Raw genomic sequence first — 19,867 nt, forward strand, 5'->3', positions numbered from 1 at the left:
TAGTATCGTATCAACAAAATATATCTTCTCTAATTCAAGTTTTAAATTTAATATAATTATAACAAAATTTATAATTTTAAATAATTTTAAATTAAATTATAAAATAATGAGAATTTTTAATTTTTCATATAAATAGCCCTAAATTTAAACATCAATATTTCTCGGTTAATAAAACAAAAACTCACAAAAAAGTAAAATTGTTTCTTAACAAAAAAGCAGAAATTAAATTATGATTTTAACTAAATATCAATAAACATATAGTGAGGATCATTTAAATTAAACTAGAGATTAGCTTATCAGACTTATGATGAATATTAGAATCAGATTTTCGTTAATAATGGATAAATAGCAGAAACTTAGGCCTAAGTTTCTTAAATTTTACTCCGGAGGGCACCATGGGAAGCATTTATTGCAACATACATCTATTATCATCCATTGAATTTCTGATCAATTTGAATTATGGTGATTATCTTACAAAATATTCTAAAAAATCCCTCCTCTGCATCTATAATAAAAATGAATTAGTAACAATTTTACACTGGCAAAGAGCTAGCTGCTGCATATGCTATCAGCAAGGAAAAAGCAAAAATGATGTCTCTACGTGTATCTTCCTGCTAACGAAATTGATATTGTTCAATTTGTTGCGACACCATATTAGTTTATCCGTTGTTAATTTCGACATGTTAAGCACCCTAGACACTAACTTCATATCTACTTGTGAGAAGAAGTAGAGAACTTGCTCTGAACTACTGTCTTCATGACGTTTCTGGAACTTTCTCAGTATGCAATTCCCACTCCTCAATATGTCTTTAAGCTTCTTCTCCTTCTGCATTTTCAAGAACATGAACAATCATGTCTAGTACTTGAAGCAATAGATGAAGAAAACAAATGGAATTCAGAAGCTAGTTAACCTTTTGCAGACTCGCTCTGACTTCTGTCACAAGTTCTAGTTCAGTGGGATCTTGGGGCTCGATTTGAGTTCCTCTTCGACTCTTTGGAGTCGCATAATATGCGTCTTTATCAGCTCGGAGAAATCGCCAGAAAATTCTTATTGATTCTTCTATCATCTCTACTAGATTATCACTTGTTATTGCATCATCGTCCTTCATTCTTCTTCGTGCCTTCTTATCCTTTATACAGTCCTCTGCAGAAAATTAAGCTCTTCTACGTCAATGCTTCTTGTACATTTTACTGCTAAATCAAGAAACAAGCATATATAGCTCAAAAGTTACCCCTTATCACTGGAACTTGAAGGAGATTACGCAGAATGCAGCGATTCTTGACATAATTTTGTACTCTAGGTCCTTCGAAAGGTTCATTCTCTAAAAATCTCTGCATGAGTACTTGAAATTGTTGAAATTCACCAGCAACTTCATTGTATCTACGCATTCCATAAGGGTCCAAATCCCAAATCTCCAGTGCCTTCTGATACTGCCAATGAAGGATTTCCCATGAGAGACACATTTGACCAACATAAACCATTTCCAAATCACTATGCAATTCTCTAATGAAGCTCGTCATTGGATCAGAATTGGATTTTTTACGCTTGCCTAGCAGGAATTTCTGTGAAACAAGGGATGTCAATGCTGGTCCTGAGGCTTTACGCCTTGAAATTGATTTAAGTGGGTCCTTCGATTGAAGAAAGCCTATATAGATTGCCATGAAACGCAAACGATAAGGCACTAACTTAATTACAATCAAATTAGGCAAAGCCATTTCCATAATAAGATAATACATAAAATGAAATGAAGTGCCAAAGCTGAAAAATGAAGTTTGGTAGGATGGGATGAAAGATAATGGATATGCACCTTTAACCAACTTAAAATTTGGATTTACGCATAAAATAAAATGGGTTAGCTCCATATGCATAATCATTATTATATCTTTTCACCTTGGTGGTATAAAATAATATTTAGTGGCTTTACAGGGAAAAGGCACACAATCAAAAGGAAGTGACAATAAATGAAGAAAACAAATGAATAGAAATCTGCTGTAATTAAAATTGGATTAAAAGGGTAAGCAAAAAGGGACTTACCCATTGCATACATTTTCTGGTAATTCAGGATATCAAATTTCCGCATGCGTTCTCTGTAACTCTTGTAGAACTTGTGGAGCTCATCCATTCTATCTTCATGCTGGAACTTCTCATCAATCTTCCATGGCTTTAAATCTTCCATTATTTTTGGTGACTCGTCTTCTTCCAAGATGGTTGGCAGACCTGTAGCTCGGACCTTTTTCAGCTCCATCTTCAGCTGTTCTATCAAATCTTGATGTTCCCATAAAATTTCCAACCCATTTGAATCTTCACAACTGTCTAAGCTATTAGTAGGTTGCTTGTCACTGCAACCAAATTCTTGTTCTTCAACATCTTTTTCGTCAGCCAACTGTTCTGTTTCATGCATATTGGAGTCGTCTAGATGTTTAAACTCCTCCAATATATCACTATCTTCATCCCCAAAGTCATCAGGTTCATAGCCAGCACTTAAATGCTGCGAATTCATATCCTCCGTCTCCAAATCCCCTATTAATTCTGCCTTCTCCCTTCCAATGTTACCCATAATATCAACTTCAAATGCATCTTCAAAATCTTTATCTGACAAGAAGCCATCGCCGGATGAAGCTGCAAAACGACTTATAATCTCATGGCTTGAAGTAATCGAATCAGAATCAGAATGATAATCTTGAGCAATAAAGTCCTTCTCTGATAGAAACTGATCATCATCTCTTGAAACTTGTTGATCGCTCAACTCAGTGTGCTCTGCAACAACTGATATTCCCTTCCGCCAAATAGACCCTTCAATGCATGTTTCAGACTCGAGCTTCCCTGACACCTCTTCTTTACATGCACCATCAGCAGAATTTTCTTTTCTCTCCTCTCGAGTAGATTCTACTTCTGCTTTCTGCTCCCCGAAGTTCTCACCGGGTAAAATTTTATCTTTCGCAGTATCTGTGTTGCTAATAGAACCATCAATAGAATCAGCATATAACTCTTTCACCCTAAGACTAAAAGTCTCTGGCTTCTCCAAATATAGACTTGAATCTTTCCCGGAAGAGAACTCATACTTATTGGTGGTTCTAGAGGATACAAAATTTGAGAAATCTCGCTCACAATCCTCTCTGTAAGTCTGGAACTGAAATTTGAAAAAGAATTTAGGTGTCTCTTCTTCTAAATCAGCATTTTCTGTTGTGCTTCTACATTCAGTGGTACCAACTTCTGGTTCTTCAGCTTCAGGTTCCTGCTCCATAAAATCGGAGATGAGTTCCAGTTCCTTCGCTTCAGCTTCATGCTCTGCACAATTCGGATTGAATTCTAAACATTTTGAATTGATTGTTTGAAAGCTGTTTCCTTCCACCCTGGAAATGAAAGTGGGAATAGAGTTATGTTGAAAGACTATCTCATGAAGTTTTAGAAACGGAGGAAAAGAAAAGGAAATAAATGAATACCTGAAAATGGTCCTATTGAAGAAATCAAACAGAATAAGGAAAAGAGCTGAAACAGAGACCCAGAAAAAGCCTGCAAAGGGAATCAGCTTTTGATGGAGAAAACCATTAAGAGAACCCATGCTCAGCTATCTATAATAGGAACTGATCAAAAAGTTCATCAATCTAACCCATAAACCTGCTTTTTACATCTTGAAGCAAAAACAGAAGAAAGAAACAGAGAAATCGTGGAAACTCTGATTTCTAGTTTGAAATCGGCGAAGAAGAATGGACTTTTCACCAGTAAAAAAAATACGAAAGAACGTCAAAATCAGAGTAGTATGCATGAAAATCTGATCCAGAGAAATAGAAATCTGACCTAAAATGGGAGATTAAACAGGTGAGATTGGTAGGCAAAAGTTAAGGAGAGAAAAGAACATGTCAGCGACTGGGGTTTTAGAGCTTGCTTAGAGCCTTGGAATTCTCGAGACCGTTATGTGATTCGGATTTACAGATAATTTTTCTTCAGTTGAAGGTTCTGTTTTCGTCCCATGTTTTGTATGCAACTGCAAGTTCTATGCGCGTGACAAAGCGATGGAGGGAGGGAGAGGAAATTGCGTATTGAATTTAATTGTATTTATAAATTCATTGCTTAGTGGGTTAGAAAATTTAAGTCGGTCTTATGAACATTGGGAGGAAGACCTTTTCAACGTGACACGGTATGCGGAAAAATAAGAAAAAGAAAATGTGAATGAACAGAATAATATATGGTATTAAGAAGATCTCATCCGAGGAAACTTTTTCACATCCGTATATAAAATAATTTACATATTTAAGCTCTATTTATTAAATAAAAAAATATTTTTAACATTTCTATTTAAAAAATATTTTTTATTTTAAATTTTTTATTAATATTATTAAATATTATATAATTTTTTAATATTGTAATTAGAAACTGAAAATTAAGATATTATTTAATAATAATATTAAAAAAAATGGATGATACTAATAAATTTATGTTCTATGAGATATTTTCCGTGAGCAAAGTCTTAAAAATATTTTTATATAGAATATTTTTTTTAAAAAATAAATTATTTTTTTATATAATACTAAGAAGAAAAGGAAAAAAAATTACATGACTGCGTGCAGAAAAAAAGATTCAGTAACGAAATTAGTTTTAAATTTTGACTGATGGTTCTGTGATCTTGCTCGTGCCTTCAGGCAGAGAAAGAGTGTTTTGCGTATAGTTTTAGTCGGCTTATGGTGGATGGTTTCCATGTCATCTCTCGTTGTCGGCTCCAGTGAATTTGTTGGTTTTGTTGATAAGAGTACGAGGGTTTCGTTTTTGAAAAATTTATAATTTAATTTTGTACTTTTTCAATTATTAATAAATTAATTCATATATTTTTAAAAATTTATTAAATTTTTTTTATTTTTTTTTCTATTAATAAAATAATCCTTTTATTTATTTTTATTAAAAATATAATAAAAATTAAATTATCCCATTTTTTTCATCATCCTCTTCTTGTTATTATGCATTTTCTTCTTCGATAATTCTTCCTCCTTTTTTCTTATTTAGATTTTCTTTTTCTTTTTTATTTTTTTTCATTTTTTATTTTTCTTTTTTAAATAAAAAAATTATTTTTTTTCTTTTTCTTCTTCATTATTATATTTTTCTCATTCTTCTCCTCCTTCTAAAAATGAGAAAGAGAAAGAGAGACTATTTTATTGACAAAAAAAAAAACGATAAATACATTTTAATAGATCTAATAAAAAATAAAGAAATTTTAATATATATGAAAATAAATAAAAATATTTTAATATATTTCTGAAAATATGGGAATTGATTTGTTAATAATAACAATATCAAAAAACTAAATAAAGGATTTTATTTGAGGGTAAAATTAGATTTTAAAAGTTTTATCTCACATCCTTTATCTATTTTTAACGGAAAATAAAATAAAAATATTATTTTGCTGACGGAAAAAAAAAAGACAATAGCGTTTTAATATATTTCTAAACATGTAGGAACTGACTTATTAATGATAACAATATTCAATAAAATATCATTATCGTTTCTTTTTCTTCTTCTTTTTCTTCTTTTTTAAGGAGAATGAGAGAAATACTATTTCGTTTACGGAGAAAAATAATAAGTACATTTTGATAAATCTAATAAAATATAAGGATATTTTAATATATATGAAAAAGATAAGGACATTTTAATAAATTTTTAAAAATATAGAAATTGACTTGTTAATAATAATAATATCAAAAAACTAACTAAATGATTTTATTTGATGACAAAATTGAATTTTAAAAATTTTATTTCTCATCCTTTATCTATTTTTAATGAAAAATAAAATAAAAAGACTATTTCGTTGCCAAAAAAAAAAAAGAGTTTTAATAAATTTTTTAAAAATATAAAAATTAACTTATTAATAATAACAATATCTAAGATTTAAATTATAAATCTCCCATTCTTTTTCAATTTGGTATTCATGAGTTTGTGAGAACTATGACTTCATTGTGAGGAGCTTTGCATGCTGTTGACAATGAAATTCTAAAAATTTATCGTTACATATTCGGTGATTCAACTCTCTTAAGTCAGAGATATTACGGACTTTTGCATGCGGTTGATAATAAAATCCTAAAAATTTATTGTTACATTCGGTGATTCAACTCAAGTCAGAGGTATTGCATGCTCTTTCTCATCTTCTACTAGTGATGTCACTCAATTAATCTGCTCTTATCCTAGCTGAAAATTACATACTGTGAAAAATTACCCATAGCAATATTTTTCTGTTATTTGATTAAAATATTAAAATAAACTATATTAATAAATTTATATATCAAAATTTAATGATAATAATGAAATTTTTAATATTTATATCGTTTGAAAGAATAAAGTTATTTTGCTTAAACTTTTTTATTGATTAATAAATAAATTTTAATAAACTAAAGTTATTTTTGGTTTGAGCAAAATTTATTTTAAATTTTTTTGGTTAATTAAATTCTTATTTATTTTATATATCATAATTAATAATTTATATTTTCAAATTGTAATGATTTTATTACATATGATACATAGAATTCTGAGTTTAATATAATAATTATTTTTAAATTTGAAATTAAATTTATTATAAAATTTCATATAAATAAATATTTAAAATTCCCAAACCATCATAAGTTTTGCTCAGCAGGCGTGTGAGAATTAACAAGAAGAGGAAGTTTAGTTGCACACCAGAGGGAATACTTCAAATCCCGATGGAATTATAGCAGTAGCTTGCAAATTCAACGTCGTTTTCTTTTCTAGTTTACTGTGGGACCCCCTGGCGTTTGCTTTCCCATTCCCGTTACAGCTTTTTTTTCTTTTTTTTAATAGAAAACTACAATTAATAAATAATATTTATTTAAATTTAATTTATTATTAATTAAAAAATTTATAAAATATAAATGAGTGAATTTCATTATAAAAAAATAAATATAATTTATTTTAATATTTTTTGAGTGATAAATTAAATTCATGTAAAATTTTTTTATAATTAAAATATACTAAAATAGATATTATTATTGATTCGCTTATCATTACAGGAATCATCACGTGAATGATGAATCAATTTTTTTTCCCAATAATAATAGTATAAGGTCTGGGAAAATATCGGCCTAATAATGTTGTTTAAATTGAGTTCTCTTGATTAAGTTAAAATTTTAAAAGTGTAATAGATTAAAAAAATTAAGAATTTATTTTGTAATTAAATTTAAATTTAAAATATATTCCTTCTATTTTTAGATTATGATTTAAAAAAAACAATAATTTAATATTTATATTTGAAATAATTTTCTTTCAATTTTTAGTTGATTATATATTAAATGACTGAAATATTATATATAGTGAAATAGTTTTGAGACATGAGGTTTACACCCTATTTGGATATTTTATGGAGAGAGTAAGGAAAATAAGGGGAAAAAATATTTTCATTTTTTTTATGTTTAGAAGGAAAATAAATATGTTTTATTTCCTCTCCAATTTAGAGATAAAATAAATAAAATAAAATAAAAACTTTATTTCCTTCTTGTTTCAAACAAAGAAAAATGAAGATTCTCTTTTACTTTTCACCTATTATTTTCTTTTCTCACCATTTTCCTCCCCACTTTTCTACCATCCAAACAAAGGATTACTGTAACAAGTGGCAGCTCAACACCATATTCAGAATAAGACCATCAGGACACCAAATATACAGCTAATTAATGGTTTTTTTTTTTTTTTTTTTTTTTTTAGATTCTCTCGTCTCTCAACTATAGTGGGGGAAAAATATTCATTAGGAAATGGGCAGCAATAAAATATATTAAAAAGGGGAAAATTATTTAGATTATGAGAAAGACGTTAGATTTGAAACCTTACACCTCAAGAAATAATGTTATATTTTCCTTGTCCGTATCATTATGTCCATTTGAATACATGGGAGATACAACTGCCAGCAGAACCACGCCAATGATAAATAATAATGAATCAAAGAAAGATAAAATTGTAGGCTATATATATATGAATAATAAGAAAATCAGAATTTATTGAAATAATTGATAATTTAATATTTTTTCCATGTGAAAATAGACAAAAATACTACATAGTAACAAAATAAAAATGAAAAATATTTTAATGAAATTTTTTTAAAAAATAGGACTCATTTATAAATAATAATAATATTTAGAAATAAAATAATAATTTTTTTTATTTTTTAAATTATTATTAATGTAGATTTAGTGGATATTTTTTTTATTAATATGTTATAATGTAATTGGCTAAGTGTACTTGCTCCAATAATCTCTCTAGTCTCATTCTCACCTATCGGTTCAAGCTCTTTCCTTTTTTTTATATATATATTTATAATTTATGATGTTTATTTATTTAAAATTTATAGTTTTTTATTATAATGTCATGTATTTTAACTATTGTTTTACTACGTTGATTGTGTTCTATATGCATATAAAAATAATATTTTTCTAATAAAGATCAACAATATGATTACAATAATATAAACTAATATATAAAGGTTTTGTTAATTTAATTTTTAAAAAAAAAGAAAAAAAAAAAAAGAGAAAGCTTTCTTAAGAAAAGCCTACCGTTGTCGTATGAGAATGAATATTATTATTATTTATTTTGAGGTGACCGGTTGCCTGAGAATGAGATGGGGAGAAGGGGCAAGCCGTTGGCGCAGGCCCTAGATCTAGATGGTTTATGTTTTTACCGCAAGAATATAAAATCTGGGTGACCCACCAACCCACCTATTATGACGATCTTCGCACAAATATTTATTTTTAGTCTTCTTATTGTGGATTTGTAAAACCTTTTTGACCAAGCTTCAAATCAAGATTTATTTTAAATTAATTTAAAAAATAAATTAAATTATCAGTTTTGAACTGAAACTACATTAAAATTAAATTATTGATTTCAAATCAAAACTGAGAGGATTCTAATTCGTTTGTAAAAATAAATTTAAATCAATTATGTACACATGGCTCATTTGGACGCCATATAATTATAAATTTGCTAAAATAATTAAATTAAAATAAATAGTTTTGATTCATAATTCAATAGATGCATGGTAGTGGGACCAGTACTTGAAAATGTTTTACATTAAAACATTAAAACCCACATGAAAGTCATAGGGCACGGCCATGTACACACCGCTTTCTACAATTTTTTTTGACACGTAAGAAAATGTATTATAAAACTGCTAAACACAGAAAAAAAATATTATTATAAAAATTATTATAATTTAGACAGTTAATAACCACTTTTTATATATATTAACTATTTGGCAATTTCGTTAATTCGATTCAAAGTTTGCTCTCCCTAAATCGATATATCCTAAAAGGTATTAGATGACAAATAATTCATAAACTCAAAGAAAAAAAAACTTTTCAAAAAAAATCAAATTTTGTTCGATTAATTCAACAAAAGCTTTTTTTTTTTTTTTTTTTACAAAATTCAACAGCTAATAGTTGATTCCGTTAAGAGGTCAGGCAAAAATGGGTGGGCCTATGATTTATGAGGGATGTTGGACCAAAGCCCATTGTGGAGGCCCCTCTCTTTCTCTTCTGGCATACGCGTTGTAATATTAAAAAAAAAAAAAAAAAAAAAAAAAAAAAAAAATCAAAATGAGGCTAACATGCGAATATCAATGTTGGAAACGAAAATCATAAGACAAAATCCAACAATTAGATCATTCATTTATGCGTCCAGCAGGTAGCACTCTTGTCAAGGCAAGCAATGATCTCTCTTTCAGTCTCTCTGTAATTTCTGAAAATAAATTATTTCTTCAGAGAGACTACTTTCGTTTAGCCAATGATGATTTTATTGAATTTTTTGGAGTAATTTTGTTATATTATTATTATCTGGGTTTATACATTTACTTAATTTATAACTGAAAAAATTTTTAAAATCATAAATAAATTATATTTATAAATATAACAAATTTGATAATGATATATATTAAAAAAATTTTTATTAAGTTTATAATTCAAATTATGCATCCCAAGTCCCAACATAAAGTAAAAAGTTCCCCCAGCTCACGAGCTCAAAAACATCCTTTGTATTTTATAACGTTAAAATATATAAAAAGATTTCAGGAGATAAATTAAAAGCATATAATTTTTTTTCTTAAAATTTTTAATTTAAATATTGCAGTGCAAAGTGCAAACCCACATTGAATGCCCCGCGGTTTTGTGAGGCAGAAGAGGTGTTGGCACGGCTGACTTTGGGTTGCCAATTAGTAAATGCATTTGCTGTCATCTTTTGACTCTTTTGATATCCGTATTGCTTCTTTTAGGTCAGCTCATCTCTCTCTTTAGGCTCCTTTTTCCTATATAATGCAGGCCAGGGTAGCCATCCTCGGCCTTAGATGAGTGTTCTATCTTTTCAACCAGTTTAAGGGAAAAGAGAAAAAAAGAGAGACTCTAATTTGAAAGGCTTTGAAATTTTTTTTTTCAATGGGTAGATCACCTTGCTGCAATAAGCTTGGGATGAAGAAAGGTCCATGGACTCCTGAAGAAGATATCACTTTGGTATCATACATTCAAGAACATGGTCCTGGGAATTGGAGAGCTGTGCCCACTAATACAGGTTTGTTTTAAATCTACCTCTTCATTTTTTTTTTTGTGGTTACCCTTTTCCTTATACCCTTTTGGTTTCTTGATCATGTGGAAACTCAATTAAAGAATCATGGTTCTGTTTTGTTACAATGCTGCTTTTGAAATGAGCTATTAGCCAGGGTTTGATGATCTCTAATTAGTTTAGCCTTTCCGTATGGGGCTTTTCAGGGTTGCTTAGATGCAGTAAGAGTTGCAGGCTTAGATGGACTAATTACCTGAGGCCAGGGATCAAACGTGGCAATTTTACTGATCATGAGGAGAAGATGATAATCCACCTCCAAGCACTTCTAGGCAACAGGTAACTGTTAATATTTTATCTATTTTTGATGCTTTAATCATATCTATTTACTCTATTAATTTTTCCAATCCTAATAGTATAATATGCAAGTAAAGATTATTTTAGTGAACTTGAAATGACTTGAACACTTTTATCTACTCAAACTATTGGCATAATGGAGAAGCTTTGATGATTGCAGGTGGGCAGCCATAGCTTCATACCTTCCACAGAGAACAGATAATGATATTAAAAACTATTGGAATACCCATTTGAAGAAGAAGCTCAAAAAGCTCGAAACTACAAGCCATGCAGGTCACTCGAAGAATGAGCTAACTTCATCAACAGTTTCACAGCCAATCTCTAGAGGTCAGTGGGAGAGAAGGCTTCAAACTGATATCCACACAGCCAAGCAAGCTCTATACCAGGCACTGTCACCAGAGAAACAAAGCAACTTATTAACTGAGTTGCAACAGTCTGGAGGGGAGCATTCTTATGCCAAACCAGCATCAACTTACGCATCAAGCACTGAAAATATAGCCAAGTTGCTTAAAGGGTGGTTGAGAAAAACACCTAAGCAAACCCAAACGAACTTATCAGCAACTACGCAGAATTCTTTCAACAGCATAACTGGGACTGATTCTATATGTAGTGAAGGGATTCCAAGTAAAGCTGAAAAAAATGGGATTGAATTAGAAGAAGCATTTCAATCACTTTTCGGTTTTGATAAGTCCTTTGAACATTCTTCAAATTCAGATTTTTCTCAGACAATGTCACCTGATGAGGCTAGCCTTTTCCAAGATGAAAGCAAACCAAATTCTAGTTCCCAGATGCCACCATTCCCATTGCTTGAGAGGTGGCTCTTCAATGAAGAAGCTACACAATGGAAGGACTATCTTGGTGAAGTCACACTAGATGAAAGTAATCTTTTCTTTGGAACTTGCTTTTAGGGAATCTTTAATTTGATTTAGTTAGACTAATTGAGCTTCTAATTAATTCTTATTCTGAAGGAGTTCTTAATTTGCTTGTGGGTATTTTGAAAACCTTTTAGTAGTAATTTTTATTTTGTGTGTGCTGGAACACAGAAAGTGTAAATCCCAATTTATTATGTGATGACATGCTTTCTACTGAAAATAAATTCCTCCTTGATTTATATATATTGCTTAATTTATTACTATTGATCTTTTTTAGCTTGTTGTGGATTTGGAAATAATGACGAAATAAACCTATAATCAACATGATAATCCTTCTATTTCTCGCTTTAATTATCATTGAATTTTCAAAATTTAATTATTTAACTAGAATGTGATTTCGCATATTGTAACTTTTGGTCTTTCTTAAAATAAAAAAAATTATAGGAATAAATACATTAATAATAATAATAATAAAATTGAAATTGAAGGCATGCATGAGGTTTTATTTATTGGATGTGATGAAGAATTAAAGGATGACCTGCTTTCTTGTGAACTTGTGCATGCCAACTTGCCAAGGAAAGGGAGAAAGTCAACAACCATAAACTCTTGAAATTGCAAGCTAGTTAATCAATGTTGAGCTAACAATATTGCTGCAATAATTAGGGCAAAGAGGCCTCTCATTATTTATATCATACTAATTTTCTTTTTTTTTTTTAGAAAAAAAAAAAAGAATAGAGACTAATTGCACCAAGTAAATTATGTAAATTATAACGTCAGCACCAATCTAATTAATAAAAATACTGAATTCCAAAGGAACCAACTCGTTCTTTCAGAGTTTTTTCTTTATAAACAGTTGATGCAAGAATTCCAAGTGGGGCATTATTGCCTAGAAAACCTTTAGATTTTTATTTAATGCACATGTGAAGGGATTTGCCGATATACCTCTTTATTTTATTTTATTTTTTGTGATAATTTTGAACAAGTAGCTGCAGCTAAGACCAAGTTGGCAGTGGCCATGAAAGTACTCCATACTGGAAAGGCATGGGAAGGAGCATAAGCCCCTCATGAATACCATTATCAAATAGCAACAGCAAAGTGGAAGGTGTCCCTATCTCCTACACATACTTGGCTACTGAGTGCTGATCATCTCCTCGTATCAGAGATAATATAGCGGTTTAGAAATATTGCAGGGTTTGGATCTATGCAACATGGCAGCTGACTATGGAAGCTAACCACACAAGAAAGTCAACATCTTTCATCACACATCATTTATGCAATTCCGCGTGATGATAATGGTTTCAAAGTTGGCTTTCTGCAGGTTGCTGCAATTCAATAGTGGGGCATACCCCTTCATTTTCATACAGTAATCACTGTTGTTTTTCATTTCTAGAAGCTGTGCTTCTGATAATTTCCCTGTAAAATTATAGTTGTGCTAGAGTCATATCATCATCAAATTATTCACCTTTTATATGTGCAAAATATTATCCACATCAGCATACTTATAAAGTTTGTAAATGAAATAATTTTTACAGATGTCAAAACTTGAGAATTGGAAGATTTAATGAATTAAAAATCAAATAAGGTATTAATTTTATATATTGTGTAATTCATTATTTTGTGTTTGTTTCTAGAAGAAAAAGGAATAAGTAAGGAAAAGAAGAAAAGAAAAGCGAGCAATGAATAAGCATGTTGAACAATAGTACAGAGAGAGCATAGTTAAAAAAAAAAAAAAAAAAAAAAAAAAGAAAGAGGGCCCAGTCGAAATTTATTAATTAGTATGGGATTAGAATGGTGTCGAGCAGTCATTGGGTGATCCTTGAACCAATAATTTTGTAGTTGATGACATAATATATATATATTTAAAAAAAAAAAAAAACAATTTCATTCCCAGCCCAGCAGCCCACCTTAACCTCGTGTTGCATTTAAGACCGCCATGTGAATTTCATTACATTTCCCATTTGATTTAAGCAGTTAATATTTGTAAATTAAAATTAGAAAAATAAATAAAATTAACCTCTCTTACAATTCAATCACATGTCTTCAAATAAATATACAAATCCATATATTGATTAAGAGGCCATAAATTTCAGACATAAGGTTGCCTATATAATTTATAAATTATAAAAATTAAAATATAATTCCATGGATCTATACCGTTACTCATATGTACACTATTTTTTAGTATATGAGTATATATTAGAGTTTATAAAAAAAATAAACATAAATGTTAAGGTAATATTCCTTTCCTTTTATAATTGAATAATTTTTTAATTAAAAAATATTAAATTTTATTAAATATTAAGAGATTTTAAAAAATAAAATTATAATAATTTATATATTGTTATAATATAAAAAAAGTGAATAATAGTTATAAAATAACTAAAAAGGAAAAAATAATAAAATTTATGAAATGAAAAAATATAACGTAAATTAACCTGAAAATCTTGAGCGAAAGTGGTTTTTAAAATAAGTATATATAATAAAATTTATTTTACATTTATTTAGTCTATCATATAATCGTATAGACCTCTAAAAAAAATTTCAGTTTCGCCCTTGCTCAAAATCTCAACAACGGCGGATTTTCTTGTCAGCATAGCTGGAAATCTATTAATGCTCTAATATTATATTATATATATACTTAAATATTTGCAACGAAAATTGCAATAAATAATTTATATATATGAAAATCAATTTTTTTAATAATTCTTTTATTTGAATAATTTTTTTATATGAAAGTTTTCAATTTTTTAATTTAAAAAAAGTTAGAAATTTTATATAGTTTTGTTAAAATTTATTTTATTAAATAAATTATTGCAAACGGAATTTTTTTCCTCGCAGTCATAGTGTAACCTTGGTGGGATTGGCATAATATTAAACCTGAGTTTAATTAGACAAAAAAATCAAAAGTTTAATTAGTTTCAGCTTAAATGACGATATGATGACAGTCTTGCTTGAAATAAAATTGAAAGTCAGCTATGAATTAACATGATATGCTCACCATAATTAAGCATTGGAACTAATTATTTATCAAAATTCAAAATTTCTGAAAATGCTTAATAATTATTTATTTTAAACACGTCAGATTTGACTCATGTAAAAGCTGACATATTAAAAAAGATTTAAGTCTTTAAAAAGCATTAAAACAGATTATTTTTTTAATAAAACAGTATTAAAAAGCAAGTGCTGCGACATTTTTGGGATCAAAGAAAGATATTATTAAATATCAATTGATTTATATTTAAAAAAAAAAAACAGCAAAGTTTTACCAGGAGAGGGTTGATATATGGTAAAAGCACATAAAGAAAGCAAGAAACAGTGAATTGAGGTGGTAAAGACAATTTGTACAGATATTCTGTGGTCCAAACTGAAGAATTTAGAAAGCAGAATTGTTTGGAATAGGAAGTTGACATGTCCTTGGCAATTAATAAGATGTGTGTAAATTATGTGGGGGATAATAAGAGTCATTGATACTTTAGGTGTTGTTGCATCAATCAACACCAACTTTCCTTATATAAATTAGCATATCTATGTAATCTACATCATTGTTGATCTTGATTAGTGACTTGTTTTTCTTCATTATTTTTAAAGTCAATTTAATTATTTAATTGAAAAAAAAAAAAAGGAAAATGTGTGATTTAGAAGTGTAAGATGCCTTATCCAATGACCCAAAAGCCAAAATCACACTAGCCTTTTACTGTGCATATCACTGGTTTGGGTTGGGTGGGTGAGTAGCAATAGCCCTCATCATTCGCTATCTTCTCAAAAACACCATCATACTTAGTCTTTTTCAACCCCACAAAACCATCCTTACAATTAAGAATCTCTCATTACCCAAAATTTTTTGACAAGCAATTTATTTTGTTTTAATAAGGTTATACCTTATTGTAGTCTACTTCTTACTTGTGTTAGACTTCTAAGTGGCACCAAATTCAATACCCATTACCAAAGAGTAGTATCCTCAACAGAACTCGATCCTTTGGCAGAAAATTATAGAGTGAACATTTTTTTTTTCAGGAAATAAATAATCTTTTGGCTATAAATAAGCTTTTTTATGCCTTAGCCAATTATTGCTAAAAAAGATTTGAAAGAAATGGGTTCAATTATTGAGAAATCTTGACTATCCATAGCCCCAAACGAGGATGATTTGGGATGATCCACAGCTGATTCTGGGGCATTATCAGCTGTTAAATATTCAGCAAAGTATGTGCCACACCTGATGACCAGAAATAGCAAGAAGGGTTGACCCACATGCCTATTTTTAGTCTCCCATCAGTGTCAACCACCAGCATTGCCTAATCAAATGTCTATAATAATAAGGTATAGAAATAATTAAGTACATTAATTAAGAGGCATTTTGGATAAGTATGGCATCAAAAGCTAGCATCTCCTGGTCTTACAATGCCAAATTAAAGCAGCTTGCTAATTAGACAGCCATTAAGAATTGCACTTTTTTGTTGGGATATTTAAACATGTTTGTCACATATGTCCAAAACACAGATATATAATTGAAACAAAACTATATATTAATACAATGAGGGGACGATGATCAGATGTGTGTTTCCTCATGCATGCTAGTTTATAATTATTTTCAGTTTTCTTTTCTCTCTTTATAACCTTTTACAATGTAAAAATATATATAAAATTTCTGTTTTTTTTTTATAAATTAATAATTAATTATGTTGGTTATATCGCAAGTATTGTTGGGATGATTTTAATTTTAAAGCAAATTGGTGAATGAGCTGTTGCAGATATGTGTACAAGCTTGTTGATTGTAGTTGAGTGACAACATATGTGACAGTTTGATCCTTAAAATTCACAAAATCTTACCATTTCTATAGAATCTCAATCAATTCCAAGGTGAAAGCAATGCCATAATTTTAGTGTCACATCAAATTGATAATTTCATAATATATATTAAAATTAAATTTGTAATTTTATCAAACTTAAATACTTGATTCATTCTCTATACAAGTTAAATTTTTAAAGTTTAAAACTTTCGCACAAAATGCATATCCATTTATAATTTATCCTGTCCAACTTTATTTTACCCTGCTAAGCGAAAATTATTCTCTTTACTGCTCATTTGTTCATTTACCATCTACAATTTCAGAAAAGGACATGTCTTCTCATGCATGAAAATATTTATGAAATTTCACAGTAAAATTAATTGAATTAATGTGAATTTAATGAAAATTAAACAGTCAGACTAAAATCGGTTTAAATAATTTTTAAATTTATTTTTTAATTAATTTAAATTATTTAATAATTATGTATTAATTATTATATACAATTCTAATTTTTCATATTTTAATGGTGTGGAACTCACTCAATTTCATACTGAATTGGTATAATGGTTCGTTAGTGTTTCTGTTCGCAATTTTATCGTGTTGAACGGTCGCAATTTTATCGTATTGAATTGGGTATAGTTGTTAAAATAGAATCAGACTCTCGAATACTGTGGTTCGCTAGTATTTCGGATGGCTCCACCTCATTCTATATCGGTAGTCCTTTCCACACTCGAATATTGTGGTTCATTACTGTCTCGGACGGCTCCACCTCGCTCTGCACGGTAGCCCTTTCCTGAACATAATCTTATTGTGCTGAATTGAATACAATTATTAAATTAGGACCAAACTTTTAGATATTGTGGTTCGCTAGTGTATCGGACGGCTCCACCTCGTTTTACACCGGTAATTCTTTTCTCGCAGATCCATTAATTTCGCACAATTTTTATGATTTAGAAAACTATCTGATATCAATTATAACAGTACAGTCCAAATTGATCCAAATAACTTTTGAATCTATTTTTGAGTTATACAAAATAATTCATTCTAAGTTATTTAGTAATTTTATACTAATTATTATATACCTTTCCATTTTAGTATTTCAAATATTACCAATCAATTGTGATAAAAAATTCAAATAAATTTTAAATTTTATTTTAATTATCAAGTTGGAGGGAACATGGCGGCCCTCAGCCCTCGTAGCTCAGTGAGCGGATTGACTAGTTTCTTAACATATATAGTATCAAAGCTCTCAAACTAAGTTCAGTGCTTGAATTCTAACTTCTAATTCTCTCATTTATCAAAGTGGATTTCTACTTGTTCACACTTAGAGCTCAGTGGGTATTCATAAGCAGGACTATATCATATTAGAGATGCAAAATTTGTCAACAGTCATCCTTATAAAAAGTATGTATATTCAAGAGAATAACGAAAAAGAAAAAGAGAGAAAGGGGAAATTAATTAGCAAGCAGCAACTATATTTAATGCCTGATCATAAATAGGTTGTTAGAGAGTTGATTATTTTGCCAAAAACTCTAATTTACCCAACAAAATGCAAAGTTAAGGAAAGGAAAAGAAGGAAACACTTGCTAAGCTGACTGGACTTGAAGTTCCCGTACAGGTTTGGCAAACTCTCACAGAAGACACAACCTACCCATGTAATTAGGTCAAGTTAGACAAATGTTGTTGGCATCGTATCAATGCACCCCACAATCTGCCTTTTAACATCAGCAACACAGTAGAGTATTAATTAATTTAAAGAAATTAATTAACGGGTCATTATAAAAGCAATTAATTAATCCACTATATGAATTAGGTTTAAAAGAAGCTTTACCAGTTAATTCTATTTTAAACCAATCACAGTCCCATATGAAAAGTAAAGCTTTCTCATCTTTTTTGTTATGGGTTTCTCCTTATTTGCAAGAGAATCGTTTTTCTTTTATACTCCATTTAATTAAGGGTTGTTAAGGGAGTTGCTTCCTCATTTCACTACTACTATTTTAGGGTTTACTGGTAGAAAAAAAAAGCATATTTATTATCTCAATAATATACTAATCAAAAGCTAATAGTTCCCCCTATATATGGTTTAACAGTGACCCAAGACTAAGTCATCCACTGGAGAGGAGAAGCTTTACACTCCTTTACAAGCTATAAATATAACCTCTAGGGTTAGGGCTTGTAATAAGAACCCAAAAGAGAGCTCTCTCCCACTCAGCCTTTCCCTGTCCTCGCACTCTCTTCTTCTCTTTGTGCTAGATTTTGTTCTAGCTCAGCGAACAAAATTCCGCAATTATTGTGCATACCCTTTTGAGGATTCGAAGAAAGAATAAGAGGGTAGAGAAGAATAGGGACTTCCAAAATGAGGAAGCGGCAAGTGGTGGTGAGAAGAGAAGAACCTTCATCAAGACGGTCCTCTTCTTCATCGATCACCATTAGGAGTGTTAGATATGGAGAGTGCCAAAAGAATCATGCTGCTAATGTTGGAGGTTATGCTGTTGATGGTTGCAGAGAGTTCATGGCTAGTGGTGAGGAAGGCACAGATGCTGCACTCACTTGTGCTGCTTGTGGCTGCCACAGGAACTTCCACAGAAGAGAAGTGGAGACTGAGGTAGTCTGCGATTGTTCTTCGCCTTCTTCAAATGGATTTGAGGGTTAATCTCTCTCTCGCTTTCTCTCTATACACATAAGTATGGAGGTTCTTGTGTAGTGTATAATTGACTTCTAAATTTCTTTGTCGGGTTTGAGATTTTACTTTGGTTTTGCTGTCATGTTCTTCATCGTAGTAGTGTCTAGGGTTGATGGGCTTCATTAGACCTCCTTTATCGTACTTTTGTGTGAAGCAGATCGAAGAAAGAAAAGGGGGAAATAAATTCGAAGTTGTGGTGTGTTATTCATGATCAACAAAGAACGCCATAGGAAATTGGTGGTATGAAGATGAACACTAGCTCTTCTGTATTAGGCTTCATAAATTTAAGGTTTGTAATTCGGGAGCTATCATAGTTTCGAATCATGATTTTCACCAAGTAGTTTGCTGGATTGGGAATTTGATAATTACGAAGAATAATGATTTTCTCTTATACAAGTTATTCAATTTTGTGTCATCTAAGTACAAAAACCAAATTCATTTCAGTAAGCAAATTTATAAACCGGAAGGTTGAAGAAATGAAAAGCTGGATAGAGGACAGAAATATACTTGAATTGTTGGTTCCTGATGTAAATTCATAAACAATTTTGCAATATTATCTTTTGAAGCTCAGAGAAAAAATCTATGGAATATTTTCCAAATGCGGTAGTCATATCTGTATGGTAATATCACTTTGTAT

The 19,867-nt window shown here is 29.9% G+C and overlaps 3 protein-coding genes across 5 annotated transcripts; 2 read left to right on the forward strand and 1 right to left on the reverse strand.

Moving 5' to 3' along the window:
- Positions 1 to 256: 256 nt before the first annotated feature.
- On the reverse strand, positions 257 to 4,044 carry LOC110607353. Of its 3 annotated transcripts, XM_043952576.1 has the most exons (6): positions 3,800 to 4,043; positions 3,445 to 3,514; positions 2,036 to 3,354; positions 1,233 to 1,646; positions 912 to 1,144; positions 258 to 826 (listed from the first exon to the last, which is right to left on the reverse strand). In XM_043952576.1, the coding sequence occupies exons 3-6, from the start codon at positions 3,243 to 3,245 to the stop codon at positions 569 to 571; spliced, it is 2,115 nt and encodes a 704-aa protein (XP_043808511.1). In that variant the 5' UTR covers positions 3,246 to 3,354; positions 3,445 to 3,514; positions 3,800 to 4,043; the 3' UTR covers positions 258 to 568. The 3 variants fall into 3 exon arrangements, with proteins under 3 accessions (XP_021602136.1, XP_043808505.1, XP_043808511.1); XM_021746444.2 differs by having other exon boundaries at positions 257 to 826; positions 3,445 to 4,044; XM_043952570.1 differs by having other exon boundaries at positions 257 to 826; positions 2,036 to 4,044.
- A 6,206-nt stretch (positions 4,045 to 10,250) lies between these two features.
- LOC110609678 (transcription factor MYB30) lies at positions 10,251 to 11,999 on the forward strand. The gene is made up of 3 exons (XM_021749443.2): positions 10,251 to 10,543; positions 10,741 to 10,870; positions 11,049 to 11,999. The coding sequence occupies exons 1-3, from the start codon at positions 10,411 to 10,413 to the stop codon at positions 11,794 to 11,796; spliced, it is 1,011 nt and encodes a 336-aa protein (XP_021605135.1). The 5' UTR covers positions 10,251 to 10,410; the 3' UTR covers positions 11,797 to 11,999.
- Positions 12,000 to 18,514: 6,515 nt separating this feature from the next.
- On the forward strand, positions 18,515 to 19,621 carry LOC110609960 (mini zinc finger protein 2). The gene has a single exon (XM_021749812.2). It carries the CDS (start codon positions 18,904 to 18,906, stop codon positions 19,198 to 19,200), a length of 297 nt encoding a protein of 98 aa, XP_021605504.1. The 5' UTR covers positions 18,515 to 18,903; the 3' UTR covers positions 19,201 to 19,621.
- Positions 19,622 to 19,867: the final 246 nt, after the last annotated feature.

The sequence above is a fragment of the Manihot esculenta genome, chromosome 2, assembly GCF_001659605.2.
Source record: "Manihot esculenta cultivar AM560-2 chromosome 2, M.esculenta_v8, whole genome shotgun sequence".
In the NCBI taxonomy this organism is placed as follows: Eukaryota; Viridiplantae; Streptophyta; class Magnoliopsida; order Malpighiales; family Euphorbiaceae; genus Manihot; species Manihot esculenta.